Genomic DNA, 16644 nt, shown 5'->3' with positions numbered 1-16644 from the left:
GAGCAGAAACAGGTGGTACCCTCATTTCTATTCTGGGAGCCATCTACAGTATTTGGTCAACTGCACTGGTATGCCAATTCCATTAAGACATTCTGGCCCAGTTTAATGGCGACAAACACACAGCTTGGGCATAGCAGGTTGAGTAGGCAAACATAAGGAAGATCAACACACATAAAATAACTCCTAAATACATTGAATGTTTAGGAAGTTGCTGTGGGATTTCAATCTGCACCGTCTCATATTGGCCTACATGTCTTGCTGCATCCAAGTCAGATTGGGCGACGCTGTAGGCTAATGCAGAGTGCAGCAAATATATATACACACACACACACGCACACACAGACAGACTGAATTCAATTCGAGAAGGGCAGAGGGGCATTGAGTGTAAACACCTCTGTTAATGTGGTTTTGTCTCCTCTGCCCTTTTAATCTCAGCCAGCAGGGTTTGATTTGGACATTAAGGCGTCATAAAGATCAGTGGAAAGATAATAACGGGCTGGGGATTAGCTAGGGAGCCAGCCTTGTATCGCAAAAAATACTCTAAACAAAAAGCAATAAATGACTTTGAATCGGAATAAGGTTTAAGAGATGGCATCCACATAGCAGAGCCCAGTGTGTAAAATCCCCCCCGTCCATTTTTCTCCTGGCAGTGTTGTGTCCTGGAGGCAGAGCTCCCACACAACAGACGGGACTCCCACCTCACAGCCTGCAGGGTGGAGCTGTCTCACTGTAAGGGGAGAAAAAACGCTGCCAGCAACACAGAGAGTCCAATCGCTCTGTCGCAGAGGGGGGAGCCCATGCGGAACACCACTGTTTTACATTTTTGTAAGAGAAAAAAACTAAATTAGCAGTGATGCCATGTTGGGAAAGTAGCCTAAAGGCTGAGAGATGAGGCCTTGAGACCAGAAGGGTGCCTGTTCACACACGGACAAAGATAGAAAAATGTGAACGTGGCACATTATCAAGCCTTTAGGGAAATCTAGCTATCTATTTTTTTTTTCTCTGTCTTCTCATCAGGTCTTGCATGAAAGCGGATGTGATTTCTTGCGGCTGTGTTGGACACAATACATACATGAATAATTCACAGATAATGAGGGGATACTCAATGGACTTGGGCAGCACCTGGTACTGCGTTCACTGGGTTTATCGTTCTCTTTTATTTGACAGAGATTTCCAATTTATTTGCGCACAAGGATAACCTCTATACTATGTCTGGGGCTCAATCAATACCTGCTCACAATGTTCAGCTAATCTGTATTCTGTGTTTAAATTTGTAGAAAACATAACAGGTGATCATTATAAGGCGTCACCTTGGAAACAAATTTCAAAACGTATCTGCCTTAATTATTCTCCATCACAGCAGGATCCTTCTGAATGCACATTTCTTATTGAAGTTGACAATGTGTAGTAGTGTGTAGAAAAAGCATAAATATTTAAGTTATTTCTCCCTTTTGTTAAACACTTAAAGGTGAATTTAAAGGGGCAGATGTGACTTATTATCAGCAAATCAATGTTAAGCTTGAAATAAGCAATTAATAACTTACTCTGTTTTGTTTATTTTTATTATGAATAATTTTTTTCTCCTACTGTTTGCCTTACAGTATGTTTGCTCTTATTTATTTTTTAGCCTACTTTTGTGCCAAGTTAATTCGGAATTATATGTTACTTTAATTGACAAAAAGTTTAGATAGGCCTCAAATAGATGGATGGATGGATAGGTAGACAGACAGACTTAGTTGGTGTATCATAATAAAAGTTGTGTTCCGTCCAAAAGGGGGCGCTATCGCGGAGGGACGAGCCTCGTGCATGCTGCTGCCATTGGCTCATGCGACGTTATAAATACAGGCAAATGGCATGTACCGGCTCATAGCAGGCGGAGAGGCTGGAGGGAGACAGACACACACAAACGCACACGCCGGCAAACTGGGAGGCACCGCGACCCGTATCTTTTCGCTTGCTTCGCATCTCGACGACTGTCCCACACGCAAGACATCGGGGACTGTATATTTTTTCACTTTTCGTCCCGGGGTGAAATCAATGAAGGACAGACGCTCTTGTCAGAATTATCTCTGAAATCCGGCATGGATCCCAGTCAGAGCGTGAAGTGTAAGATCGTGGTGGTAGGAGACAGCCAGTGCGGGAAGACTGCCCTGCTTCACGTGTTTGCCAAGGACTGTTTCCCTGAGGTGAGACCCAGCAAAACCAGCGCACATTGATTAACATGATGCAAATGAACCGTTGTTTTCTTCTATTGATATACAGTGCTTTTATAACCAAACATGTCTTGTCCTTTTATGGAGATGGATGAGACACATTAGTGCTCCAATAAGATCAAGGACATAGTACATTGAGTGTCTATTATGATGCATGTGTGCTGCAGCTGTAATGCTTTATCTAACAGTGCTGCAGTATTTACTAAGTATTTACTACTAATCTAATATTAGTATGGGTTTATGTATTTAATATTATTATTCCACTGTATATTAATGTTAATTTTCATCAAAGTTGAAAACACTTTTTGTCCCTCCTAATGTGAAACCCTGTTGATGTTTGCCTGCAGAGCTACGTCCCCACTGTTTTCGAAAACTACACAGCCAGTTTTGAAATCGACACCCAGAGGATTGAGCTCAGCCTGTGGGACACCTCAGGTAATTTACGCCCCGTCTTGCCTCTCTGCTTTTTCTGTAGGGTGTCACTGCGGAAGGGTTCTTGTGAAATGTCTGGACATGTCCAAAACAAAAAACCCTGTGACTCCCCGTCCCCTCTGGCCATGCAAACTGCTCTCTTTGGCTGATTAGAGATGATGAGATAAGAGGGGGGGAATGGCATCACGTTTGCACCAGATGAAATGTAATTCAGGCTGAGGTATTTCTCTTCAGATCTGTCTGAATCACAAGCTTTAAAGGCTTCCCAGCGTTTTTATGAATAGTGAAAGTAATCTATGACCCAGCCATTTTAATCAACAAAAATGGGTTAATCCTTTTCCAGACACTTTTCCCCTTCAGATTGGCCACTGGCTCACCTTTTACCCACATAGAAATGTTCAGTGGTCCAGTTCTCTGTCGAACACAAAGAATGCATCAAAGCACAGGGATTTTGATTTATGAATTCTTCAGAAGAAACAGGAAAGGGGCGATAATGATAGGCTGAATGGTTGCGCATTTTTCCTACATCTGGCGGACATACTTTTCAAATTCTTCCCATTGCATGTTCTTTTTTTTAAGGGGGGAGAGTTTAGTTGTGCAACACGTGTATTAGCTCTCCAGCCTTTTATCGCTTGTTGGTTGGACTTTGTGTTTGGGGTCCGAGCCAGCTGCTGCGTCCCCCGTGTGTGTTGTGTGTAAACATCCCACTTTCCCATCCATCAATGCCCGAGCAGTGAATAGCACAGCAGTCAGGCGTGAGTGGGTCGTATGTTGCATGTGTGCGAGCGTGTGTGTGTGTGTGTGTGTGTGTGTGTGTGTGTGTGTGTGTGTGTGTGTGTGATGGGCGGGGAGAAGCCGACAGCCAGCTGTTGCGGGGGTCTCTGGTCCTGAATTCCTGAGCAATGTTTGAGTAACTTTCTCGAAGGCGAAGGTCAGCGTGAAACTCTCTTTGTCCTCCTCAAAAGAGACACAATTGATTTTTACCAATTCAGGTTCTTGCTAATTCAGGGTTTTTGCAAATATGTAACAGCAGCTGGGCCTCCCCTGGGCAGCATGGTTTCATACACCAGGGGAAATGAAAATAAAGACATCAGCAGATAATCCTCATTGCCAGGCTTGGTTACACTACGAGCAAGAAAAACAAGGAGCTCAAATTTCAAAATGTTTCACCCGACTGTGTGTGTGTATTGAGAAAGAAATGAAAGCCGACCAGAGTGAGAATTTTGTTTTATTGCACTGTGTTGGCCGGCCGCCTGGAGCCATTTTTCTTTTTCTTTCTGCTTCATAAAACAGCAAGGGGGGAGAACGGTTCCTATTAGATCAGTGGGTCTGAGATTTAGCCAAACCCCCACCCAAACGCACACAAGCATGCACACACATCCAGAGACTGATTGATACAGCTTTCAGCTCCACTGGTCCCTTTGTAGAGACAGCCATCGGCCAATCCAATCGATCCCTTATCTCCTGAGGTGTGCTGGGGAGGCAATCGGACAAAGACCAGGATGTGAAGAACACCTTCTGCATTGCTATCCCCCCTCTTCTATCACACACACGGTGGTGGTCTTTGTTCTACAGTCATGAGTGGCTTAATGAGCAGCCTGCTGAGCGCGTGTGTGTGTGTTTAAAAGGGAGGGTGATGAGAGTAATTTAGGTCATTAAGGTAAATGCCTGCCAGTTGAATTGCCTTCCATTTGTCCCCCACCCAGCTCGTCTGTGCTAGCTTTGCTTCACCAGACTCGGGGTGGGGTGTGGCGGGGCCAAGGCGCGCAGCACTTTGATTTACCAGAGTGAGTTCTAAAGCTGTCTGCCTGCCTGCATGTGGAAATTAGCTGCAAAGGTTTTAGTTTGAGATCCAAACCAAACGATAGGAAGACAGTGATGTTAAACAGAACAACCCCTGAGACCCCTTCTCATTTTCAGAAGGGCAAACCCTATATTTGTAGACCTAGGGCTGGACTGTAACCAAGGACTATTTTCATAATTGACAATTTTGTTTTGTTTTGGAAAAAAACAACAACAAAAAAACACCCATCATACTTTTCCCTAGTCCTAGGTGATGTATTTCAAATGATTGTCCAACCTTCAAAAACCCAACGATATTTCATTTGTAAAAAAAACTGTAAATATTCACATTGGAGAAGCAGGAACCATCAAATGTTGTACTTTGTACAATTGAGTGATTCTAAATCCTGGATCATTTGGATTGTATGGCTGCATGGGAGCAGAACAAAAAGCTAGGAACACAACAGTGACATACTAATGGCATGTTCGCAAAGAGCTTTTTATTTAAACATCCAGCCGGTAAACATCCACCTGACAAGTATCAGTCCACCCTCCTTTTAGCTGTGGTTTGTTGTCCACCAACTCCTGACTAAAAATTGTCAAGGCGAAACCTTATTATGTACTTTTGCTGGAATGGACCCCAGGAAACGACTCAGTATTTTTCTCACTTTGGATATCAGTCGGACATGTCAGGCATTTTCACATCAATGACTCCATAAAACATGTGTTGGACCCCACAGATCTCTTTTGCTAATGTTTATCCCCAGATACCTTTAGAGAAAGTTTGTTGATGTTTTTTGCTTGGTGCTGATTTGAACAGCTGCCGACTCTGCTCTTTAAAATATGACCCACTTTGGAAAACAGGAAGAAAGTCAGATAAAGACTTTTTGAAGGAACATGCATAATTAGAGTTCAGTTAGAGCAGCCCGGATTATCATTTCCTTGTGTAGTTTCTAGAGCTTGCTCCATGTGCTGTTTCCCCTGTAATGCTGGACAGCTCAGCTGTGGGACTGCTTCATGCACCCAGTAAGCTCCTCTACTGCTCGCGAACACACTGTGCCCCCTCAATCCCTCTGTCGGCAGCCATTGTTGCATTGGATCACATTTCTGGGCTCAGCGAATTGGAGCCGCATGTCTGGCATTCCTCAGACTAAAAGTTTCTACTTCCTCCTCCACAAAGACCCCTATTGTACCCAGCAAGCCCCGATGCTTCTCAGAGTGGAAGAGAAGTGGCGTGGCTTACTAAAGCCCTACCTCGTTTCCAAGGGGGAAATTGAATCACTCTGGAATTTTGCCGAGCGGAGAGAGAACCTTGAGCTGAATCAATGGTGGTGATACGTTGTTTGAGCTAAAGGACAGTGGATTCATGGGTGGGAATAATAGACTTCCTGACTGCTAATGTTGTGGAAGGACTTTCTTTGTGATGTTAAACCTGACATTGAAATATATGTGTCTGGTCTTGACACTACTGAACACCTTCTATTCACCTTGCAGCCTTTTCACATGTCTGTTTGAATGTGTTTTCGTATCGGTTGTAAAGTGGAGTCAGACTTCATTCACACTTAGTTGTCAGTGTGGCCGTGAGTGTCAACAGCAGCACCCCACCCTGGTTATTTATGGGGACATTTTTAGAGTAGGTTTTAGGTCCATAAACATCTGGATGTTACAATAGTAGTTTATATTGTATCTTAATATATTACAACTGTTTTACCGTAGCATAGATACTCTTAACATAGCATTGTATCTTAAAATATATTATCTTACAGTAGTTAGATACTATATTGTAACATATCTAATAGTAACTTATTGTATCACATAGTTTGGCATCGCAACATCAAATTATCTTAATGTATATTGTTTTAATTTTTCTTAACAAAGTACTGTAGAATATATTGTAATATCTCATACCTTCTCAAATTACATGGCAGGATGTCACAATTTGCAGCAACAGTGAACTTGGTAACCACAGCAACTACAGCAGATATTTGTTCAGGTTACTTCAGTTTAAATTGCTCTTTGTCTTCTCTGTGTTGACTGTGTCTGGCTGGCGAGAGGTTATATATCATAGCTCGCTGGTGTTGGAAGGCTGGACGTGCCTGTCGCTGATTGTTGTTTCCACAGGTGTTCCAGGCATAACTCCTCTCCACACACTCACATACGCGCTCACCGCCCCTCGGCTCCGTTGTGCTCAGCTATGTTAGCTATGCAGTAAATCAGCAGGCATGCAGACCTGTTGCCATACCACCAGACTGTCAGGCGCAGCTGGCTTACCTCAGGAGCGTGTGTGTTTATGTGAGATAAAGGTTGCGTTCCGAATCGCATACTCTTTCTTTTTTCTATTCTACATACTACATCCGACGATAAAAAGAATCTAGTTAGGATGCAGTAGGCATACTATTGGGACATACTTTACTCTCTTATTTCATCATAACATTGCGCCTTGATCTTGCCTCTTGCTTTTATATCCGTCGCATCCCCGTTTGTTTTCATATGGAGGCTTCGTCGATGTGACGTCACTTCACGTGCGCAGTGGATTGTGGGTCAGAATTGCCCAAATAGGATGCAGTTTTCAACACTAACAATCTTGGCCGCATGAAGTAGGACATCCGGGTACTTCTAACCATCCTAAATCTGGCCACAAGAATCGGGACATCCTAAATCTTTTTTCTACATACTATATAGTAGAAAGTATGCGATTCGGAACGCAACCAAAGTAAATTTCCATGTCATTTAGTCATTTGCGTAATGGCTTCCTAAAAAGGTGGGATGTCTTGAACATTCTGCTATTTTAGAGCTGGATTCCAGACACTCAACATCACTTTTATTTGTTGTCTTTTTCTGGAAGTCATGGAACATCTGGGAATTTGAATAATGAGTCACATTATACTGAATAGAGCTGTATGTATTTTCCAGCTCGTTTAAGGCATGTTTTTTGCATTTTAGTGGTACTTTTGATCCCAGCTGTTGTGGAAGCCGGCCCGGAAAAGCACATTAGTTAACCAGGAAGGAAGTATATTTCAACATATTGAGTTTCTACTTAGTCATGGAAAATCTTTTTATTTAAATTTTTTTCATCATCAGGACCACAGTGGAAGTTTGGTATTGTTTCAGATTATTCGGAATCCTCCCCTGTCATTTTGCAGAACAGAATTTGTTTTCTGTGAGCATGACACAAGGGCAGATGTGTTAGAAGGCTAGAGGGCTGGAGAGTGTCATTGTGTCTGTTTAAAGGACAGAGCGGTTGGAAAGGGTGTGTCTTCCTTCCAGATTTAGAGATCCTGTGGGAGAACAATGACAGGAGCTAATTAGATGACAGTCACCAGGTCTTTGTGTGTGTGTGTGTGTGTGTGTGTGTGTGTGTGTGTGTGTGTGTGTGTGTGTGTTAGCTGTGGGATATCCTCTTATCTTTCCGTTTGGCAGGATGGTGACCTCAGTGCAGAGTTTTAGTCACTGACGCAGGCCTAAGCGTCAGAGCTATACTAAGCTAGACGAGAAAGAGAACTTATCCTTTTAAAAGTCACTTGAAAACCATTGCAGCACACTTCAATGTGCCACATGTACATTTTAATCCTCTTTTAATTGTACTTTTCTTAATTTTCCTATTTTTATTTTTTTTTAATACTGTGTGTCCCTTATAGTAAAGCATAAATTGCAGCTATAAGTAGTTTAATCTAACGGTATATGCCCAGACGCTTTGGAACTGTGAGAACAAAACCTCAAATATGTGTGCCATCGCATCCATTTGGTTAAAAACAACCAATTCTTCAATACATTTCATCCAACTCCTTTAGCTAACCCTTTCAGTCACGGTCTGATTTTTCCACTGATAGCTTCCAAGCGGTGAAAGCTGAGAATAAAAAGAAGAAGGAAATACAATGCAATGTGGTCGTGATTGATTGTGAGACAGCCATGAAAAATGGGAGATAAATTCTTGCGGGGGACCCCCACATTCTTGCTTGCCTTGAACTTCCTGTGCTGTGCGATGATAGCTGATAGGTTCTCAGAGGCTGGCCCTTTTTTGTTCTTTGTTTAGGTGGTGTCACCTATCAGACAGCTTTCCCAAAGATCCCCAGTGACTGACTGGAAAAGAAGACAGTCATTGTAAAAGAACAAGCCTGTTCCCGTCTGTAACACATTGTTCTTAGCAACACACAAAAATAATTTATTCTGTATAGTTCCTGGTATCCATACGTCACTGACTTTTCAGTATGTTTTTTAAACAATAAAAGGCATTAGGACACAGCAGGAACTAGCTGAATCCCGGATGGTAAAGTGATACTGTGGAATTTAGGGTGTGAGGTAGAGCATGCCATTGTGTCAATGACACCCTTAAAACAGAAAATGTCCTGCACTACAACTACCTTTTGTCCAGTTGTCCTAAGATAGACCTATATAGGAGTCTGTCTCTGTATCTTTTTGTTGGGCAGCAAAAAATCATTAGCTACTCAACGTTTTCTGTCATTTCAGCTAGATAGCAGTGGATACTGACGGCAGCTGTTGATAGCAGATGGTAAATAATAGTGGAAAAAGCTTGTATACTCACCTACACATCACACATCAGCTAGTATCATGCTCTGTTGTGCAAAGCCCGGGCCTGGCAGGAAACATGGATTGTTTAAACTTTGTTGTGTCCCATCCAGACTGTTTGAATTAGAATCACTGGACCCTCAGAGATGTGTGTGTGTGTGTGTGTGTGTGTGTGTGTGTGTGTGTGTGTGTGTGTGTGTGTGTGTGTGTGTGTGTGTGTGTGTGTGTGTGTGTGTGTGTGTGTGTGTGTGTGTGTGTGTGTGTGTGTGTGTGTGTGTGTGTGTGTGTGTGTGTGTGTGTGTGTGTGTGTGTGTGTGTGTGTGTGTGTGTGTGTGTGTGTGTGTGTGTGTGTGTGTGTGTGTGTGTGTGTGTGAGAGAGGATTTTCACGTGACCCTGGATTTTCTCCACTGCAGTGTTTGGAGAAAAGACCTCCCAGGGGAACCTTCAGTTACCAAAAAGAAAATTCTCCACATTCTTGGCAGCTGGTTGTGTGTGGTCAGCTCTTGCTTGCCATGTGATCTGGACTCACCTTGACATGACGTCTCTCCTCCCTTCCTCTCCGGAGATGTTTCAGTCTGGCGAGAGAGAGATGGGCGTCTCCCTCACACATGGTTTCAATTTGGGAAAAGGGAGTCATTTCCTCGCTCTGAACTTCTCTGTTTCTACAGCAAGGATTTCTTGTGAAGTGAACTTGTCGTAGTCAGCACATTTTTTCTACTGATGCCGCATTATTTGTTTGTTTTTTCGCCTCGTTGCCATGGATTATAGCTGAGCTGCAATCATTGCATAATGAGAATAACTGTCAGAAATATTTTAAAGTGGGGGGCGCCTTTAGCTCAGTTGGTAAGGCGTCCCCCTCCCGGGCCGGGCCCAGCAGCAGACCCGGGTTCGATTCCCACCCGCGGTCGTTCTCTGCATGTCACTCCCCTCTCTGCCCCATTTCACCTCTGTCTCTCTGCACTATCAATAAAGCATAAAAATGCCCAAAAAATATCTTAAAAAAAAAAAAGAAAATATGTTTGAGGTTGACTGTAGATGTGGTTTCTGCTCCTCACGTTAATGCAGGTATATTCCTCTTTAGTGAAGCTAAGATTCAGAATATCAAAATCATTTCTAACCTCTGAGTAAAATAGTTCCTTCTGCCACCTCTGTCCTGACATGGAAAACCTGTGCAAATCTTGAGACACTGTCAATTGTTTTGTTCTATAGCAGAAGTCGCCATGCTTTTTTCCCTTTTGTCTGGTACCTCGAATTTTGTTATATGAAGTGAACAGAAAACTGAATCAGTCTTTAGGAGAGTGGTTTGTTGAAGGGATTCCTGCAGGCTGGTCATAAATTCAAAAGGATGATCTGAAACAAGTTATGTTGCATAAACCTGGTTCGCTTGTATGTGCCAATTCCTTGCCTAAGAGCTTAAAAGAATCTGACTGTTGTGTGAATACTGTTTCACTTTCTTGTTTTCCTTTGTTCCAGGATCTCCATACTACGACAATGTGAGGCCTCTGTCTTATCCAGACTCCGACGCTGTGCTCATCTGTTTCGACATCAGCCGCCCTGAAACACTCGACAGCGTACTGAAAAAGGTTAGTTTTCTCTTCATGGACTCATTTATGCAGGAACCGACAAAAGGCCATGTTGTCTATACAGCCAGAAGATGATTTGGTAGCCTTGGTCACGTCAGAACTTGTGATGGGAAGTGGTAAACCTATAGTGTGACTAAAAGGTTGCTGGGTCAAATCCCCAGAGCGGCTTTTAAACTCGTACTGTGTAGTAGCCACCAGTTACTAAGTGGAACTACCAGTGGTTAACATGTGATGACTGTGGTCGTATTGGCTGACTTCCACACATCAGAGTGGGTACTGAACATAAAGCAGCAGATGTGGCGTCAATCATATGACTGGTGTTAGGCTCTATGGTTTCCATTAAAGTTACAATATGACCAAGTGTCAAGTTTAGCCTAAGTCAAGGGGGCCTTCAGAGTTCCACGGTTTCAAGGTCATCCCTCGATTCCCTTTTCCGGGTGTGATTAAGCTCATCCACGTCACAGTATGCAAAGCACTTCTTGCAACAGGAGCCATTTAGCTCAAAATTGCAAGCTTATGCTTTGTAGGTGGTGTTGGATCAAGTCACATCTCCTTTGTGACCAGACCTAGATGACTTCCTTGAAAGGGTCTTATGAGGCTGTTTTAGTCCGGATCCAAGTATGTTTGTGTGTTCTGTTGTTCATGCTTTTTTAAATCAAACTGTAGAGGAGTTCAAGCATATCCGTTTCAACCAGACTAAACCGACTTCGTGACACCTCTTGTGAGATACACCTTTATGACTAATTCTGGCAGCCTGAAGAAACCAGCATTTTAGGAATATTAAGGTGATGAGTTAAAGTCCCCCAATGCTAGTTTATTTGACTTCAAATAAGTCAACTGTATACATAATGAGTCTAGAAATACTGGTAGCTACGGCCCTGTGTGGCAGCCATATTGGAGTTGTCCAATTGTTCGGGTTAAGTAGGCTGCCTGCTCACATGCTACAATGTGAGAGTCTGTGAGATAAATTAAAGTCTTTTCAAACTGTGTGTTTCCTAATTATTGGTCAGTGGTCATGTTTCAGAATATTGGCTCCGACATTAGAATTAGCATTGGTCTAGGGCTCTAGGCTTTTGGTCAAGTGCTGTTTGTGCAGACATCAAGTGATAGACACACTGTACAGAACAACTTCCTCTTCAGACGTCAATGAACTTGATCCCCTGACCAGCCAGCATGCCAGCCAGCCCTGAGGCACATTAGCCCCAGATTAAAGCCCCTGGAGAAATGCCATTGATCACAGAGCATTTATTGTTGTCAGGGAGGAAACATGGGGATTATTTGTAGTTCCTTTCCAGGGTTCAAAGCGTGAGGGCCTTCAGGAAATGGCAGCTGTAACCTTTGTACTTAAAGGGCGGGTGACTGGGGGTGACACTCATGGGATTTTGTGTCAGGTCGTGCTGGCCAAGCCGCATCATTTTTGTACACATTTGAACACTTTGTTGCAGTTTAAATCATGTTGTTGCAAATCATTATTTTCAAACGTAAGGCCTTGCTAAGCTAAATATTGATCATCTGCTCATATCTAACCTTTTCCAGCAGTGGTGGTGGTGGATGACTTTAATCTCTATTGTTTAGTGAATTAAGAGCAAACCTTGTGAATATTTTATGATTACACGTTTTTGTCTTTGTCAACAGTGGAAAGGGGAGATCCAGGAGTTTTGTCCCAACACTAAGATGCTGCTGGTTGGATGCAAGTCAGACCTGCGTACTGATCTGAGCACACTGGTGGAGCTTTCCAACCACAGACAGACACCAGTGTCTTATGACCAGGTATGCAGATTTTAAGTGTTGTCAATGTCACATTTTTACACAGGAGATATTGAAATAATTCATCAATAATAGTGTAAATGTTCATTAATCGCTACTTAAAGCATGTTTAACTAATCCCTAAGAGCGAAACATTCTCACATACTTATAAACATGGATTAACCTCTTGCTAAGCCCTTTTTATTGTAGTGACCTTATTTGTGCTCTTCCTCCTCAGGGTTCCAGCATGGCCAAGCAGATCTCGGCGCCCTACATCGAGTGCTCGTCTCAGCAGTCGGAGAACAGCGTCAGAGACATTTTTCACGTGGCCACACTGGCTTGCATCAACAAAAACAGCAAAAACGTCAAACGCAGCAAGACCACCCGTGGCAACAAGAGGATTTCACACATGCCCAGTAGGCCCGACCTGGCGGCTGTGGCCTCGGACCTCCGGAAAGACAAAGCCAAAAGTTGCACGGTCATGTGACTGATTAAACTGAAGGGGATTAGTCTGAGGACAGAGCACAGTGAAAGCAGGAAGCTATGGGGCAACGCTCTTTCCTGTATGCTAAAGACCCCTTATTTGTCTGGAAAGGGGCTTTATAAGCTTCAGTTCATGTACATTTTACCGGAATACTCTGCATCAATGAAAACTCAATGCGTAGTAGCTTTCCCAATCCCTGATGCACCCGCCCCACCAGACGAGGAAGCTATCTGTCAGTGGGCTACCTGCTTGAGGAAGTTACCTGCTTCCTCTGGGAGGAAGAAACGGATGCCGTCGAGGCTTCCCGGACATAGAGGAAATGATCATCAGGAGTGATGTCATAGAGAGATTCTCATATGTGAAGGATGGGTTGATTTTACGTGAACTTTTGAATGTGAGCCAAAGCAGGTTTGCTGCCTGAAGGAAAAAAAAGAGTATCTGTTTGTGCTGGATCAAAGACGATTCACTCTGAGGCTTATAAAACAGCTGAAGTTTGGAACTGATCCACTTTCACCCCTGCTCCTGTAAATGTTTGCCTCTGAAGAGGATGTTACAAGAGGAATTTCTCAGTCCTGCACAAAGGAAACTTGACGCCGTTTGTCCCTCGTCTCTGATATGTTGTCGGTATAATGTGAAGTCATTAGTGTGTATCTGCATTGTTTTATGTTTGCTCCATCCTGAGGAGTTTCGACCATGAACAGCTTGTTTCTATGACCACGCCAGAGCTGTTTGACCTACACAAATATCATTTGGCCTTTTTAAAAACTTGCATAACACGATTTAAAACCCTTACTGACCCCCTAACAGACTAAAAAGGTTTAATTGACCAACAATGACAGGTGAAGATTTGACTTATTGTGTTGAATCAGAGCTGACGGATCGACAGACAGTTTGAGCAATGTCACATATTTCCACTGCACTGCAACAATTAAAGCTAGTTCTATTAGTCTCTGATAACGTCATAGCTCTGCTCTGCTTTGCATTTTCTTGAAATGTTCAGACTCTGTTGTTGTGTAAAGTCCTCAAAGGACTCGGTCACACCAGCATTTAAAATGGCGAAAATTTAAAGCAAAATCACTTTATCCAAAGTGCTGCCATTGGTTGGTTAACTCGAGTTTGATGAAGTTTTGCCATTGAACAGTGTCATAATGTTTGACAGTGCTGACTTTTGTCAAATTCCCAGAAATTCCAGAAAGGAGGAAGCTAGCTGTGTTGCACCTTTTTATTTCACATCTAGTGTCGGAGTATAAACTGCTCCAAAAAAGAGACGGTGTTTGTGGACAAATGCTACAAATAAGCTGTCCCATTATCAACAGAGCTAACAAGCTTGCTATATGACATTTAGCAAACTCGCTAGCTCAGAGAGCTGTCTTCTCACTTACTCTTTATTGTAGAGCTGCAATGATCAATCGCTAGCAAATTATTTGTGACAAGGCCCTAACTCAATTTGGTGATTTATATTTTTCCTACATTAACTAGGTTATTTCAGTGTTTTGATGTTATGACCCTTGGGCCTTCATGTTATTTGTAAACAACATATGGGTATGAATTTGAAAGTTGAAAGACACAGTGTTTTTGCTTTTCGCTCCTACAGTGCAATTAATGAGCAGATAAAATATCAAAGCTATCAGTGCACTTTTAGTGTAACTTTTAAACTTCTTAATTAGCTTGTTCAAATGCCAGCCCTCACATTTGACAGATCAGTGGCCAAACGCTTATCTCCATTTTTCTAAGTTGTTGTCTCTTCCCCGCGTGTACATTATCATGTTTTCTTGAATGTTGATGTCACCCTCAAATGTCTTTGCCAATGTTGTTGCCACGATATTTATTGAATTATATATTTTCCCTTTAGAATAAATGCAAATGGACTTGAAGAGAAGTGTTTTTCTTTTGTTTATTGAAAGAAAAAGTGATTTGTGGGGGGGAAGGGGGGGGGGGGGGGCGGTTAACTGGAGCCCTAGCATTGTGAGCAGATGATGCTGATGGATCCAGCCATAGGTTTTGAGTCATGGATCGTGAATTGTGAAACAGTGTGCTCTCTAAAGCTACATTTCAATTTATTTTGTGTTGTTTTAAAACGACAACCAAATTCCTTGAACTTTTCTTACAGTAAAATCCCAATGTGTTGTGATTAAAGCAGACGTAAGCAAAATGGTCCTTTTTAGCTAACCTACAGTCAGTGAATGCAGTTAGAAGTCCCCTCCCTCGTCACACATTAACACACAGCAGTCTTCAATCAGCGAGTTATCTAGCGTCATTACGTGCTGAGCAGAGAGAGATCTGTGTTATGAAGCGTGCACAATGTATAATTGAAGATTCTTGTTTGGGGCATTTTGTCATACTTTTAGACCAAAATAAGGCTGATAGCAATCTTTTTTTCTCACCATTTATGTCTATGGGTTCTCACCAGGTTTCACACTTTTCCTCTGAGCTGAGGTAACACAATCATTTCTGCACAAGTTCAGGCTGCTATCTCCTTTTTCACCCTATAATCGAATTCTCATGGAAAGAAATTGCTTGAATTAGTGGTACTTCCACATTTACAGCAACTGGGGATGTAGTAATGTTTTTTTCATTCTGACATTTTCAAAAACATTAAAGTTGTCGGATAATGGTCAAACCAGCTAATAACATGCTCTCAATAAAAAGCTGATTGTGTATTGATAACAACTTAAAGCCCTACTTCACCGGTTGGAATATGAAGGTGTATTGAACTGGGAGATCCTATTTAGTATAAATGTGCAAAAAAACATTAAATTGGATCATCTTAGCCTGACAAAAGGCAGAAAGAGTGTTTTATGGTCTCACTCAGTGCGGTTACATGGCACAACTAGATTGGATTATCACATATATCGAACAAGACACTCGAACGGACCGTGTCACTTGTCTGAGTATACATGGCCTTTCAGAAATCGGATAAATGTCCGATGCATGGCTGTCTCCACTATGCTAGGTGGCGCTGTAGCCCTTTCAACCATGCTTTCAACAAGTGGTTTTAGAGCCACGTCCGGTTCTCTTCCGTCAATAACCCATGGTGTAGCCTATCACGCGCAGGCACACAAGCACAGAACGAGAAGTCCGATATGCGATATCCGATCCCTGTATACATGCAGAGAGAAAGCCGACAATGAACAAATTATCTAGGTGTTCTTATCCGACTTCTCTTGTCCGTTATTGTGCCGATTTGTGTCCGAAGTAGATCGGATAAAGATGTTTACATGCAGGTTAAAAGTCCTGTTGAGGTCTTATTCGTTTAGTTATCCGATTATGAGTCTGCATGTAAACGCACTGACTGTCTAACCCTACAGTTTCCTTCTTGTGACATCACAGTAAGGGTTAGGATTAACTGGACAGCTGGGCCAAGGGAAGACTGAGGGAAGAAAAACCTCATTCATTATATTATAATAGTTATTTTATAATGATAAAGCTTACCAGCTGGTTCCGTATGAGTGAAGTATTCCTTTAATGCCAGGCCCATCTGTATGTTCATTGGATGCAATCATAGCGATATTACACAGGTGTCCACTTTCCAAGAGTAAAATTGGAGATACAAATACCTGCATGAATCAATGCAGAAGAAGAAACCTTAAATGCACGTAAAGGAGGATTAAATCAATACTAAGTGGATTAGATGTTTCAAAGGTAATAGATAATGTATATGTATATTGGCTGCCTTTTGAATGAGCAATATTTAGTTTTCCTTCATCCTTCAATTTGAGTCGTTTGCTTTGGTTTAAAGGACACACCCATGATTTATTGCCATGTTTGCACAGGTGCGGCCAGCTGTATATAAAGCCTGGTAGCTTCCTTGTCTGTAACACTGGCAAAACCATGTCGCTGAAATGCAACCAGACATTTGTTTACTCTCTTAACAAA

General features: G+C 42.4%; 1 protein-coding gene across 1 annotated transcript; it reads left to right on the top strand.

The window, feature by feature from the left end:
- The first annotated feature begins 1880 nt into the window (after positions 1 to 1880).
- Positions 1881 to 14636, top strand: rnd3a (Rho family GTPase 3a). Its single transcript, XM_080053118.1, has 5 exons — positions 1881 to 2186; positions 2561 to 2648; positions 10429 to 10538; positions 12174 to 12308; positions 12523 to 14636. Exons 1-5 carry the CDS (start codon positions 2082 to 2084, stop codon positions 12769 to 12771), a joined length of 687 nt encoding a protein of 228 aa, XP_079909244.1. The 5' UTR covers positions 1881 to 2081; the 3' UTR covers positions 12772 to 14636.
- The last annotated feature ends 2008 nt before the right edge of the window (positions 14637 to 16644 follow it).

The sequence above is a fragment of the Ammodytes marinus genome (assembly GCF_949987685.1).
Source record: "Ammodytes marinus genome assembly, chromosome: 24".
Classification (NCBI taxonomy): domain Eukaryota; kingdom Metazoa; phylum Chordata; class Actinopteri; order Uranoscopiformes; family Ammodytidae; genus Ammodytes; species Ammodytes marinus.
Note: the sequence above shows the minus strand (reverse complement) of the source record. Positions and strands in the feature narration are given on the sequence as shown.

Coding starts and splice junctions, on each gene's coding strand:
- rnd3a (XM_080053118.1), top strand. CDS start 2,082: ATGGATCCCAGTCAGAGCGTGAAGTGTAAGATCGTGGTGGTAGGAGAC. Junction 10,539..12,173: donor TCGACAGCGTACTGAAAAAG/GTTAGTTTTCTC, acceptor CTTTGTCAACAG/TGGAAAGGGGAGATCCAGGA. Junction 12,309..12,522: donor CACCAGTGTCTTATGACCAG/GTATGCAGATTT, acceptor CTTCCTCCTCAG/GGTTCCAGCATGGCCAAGCA.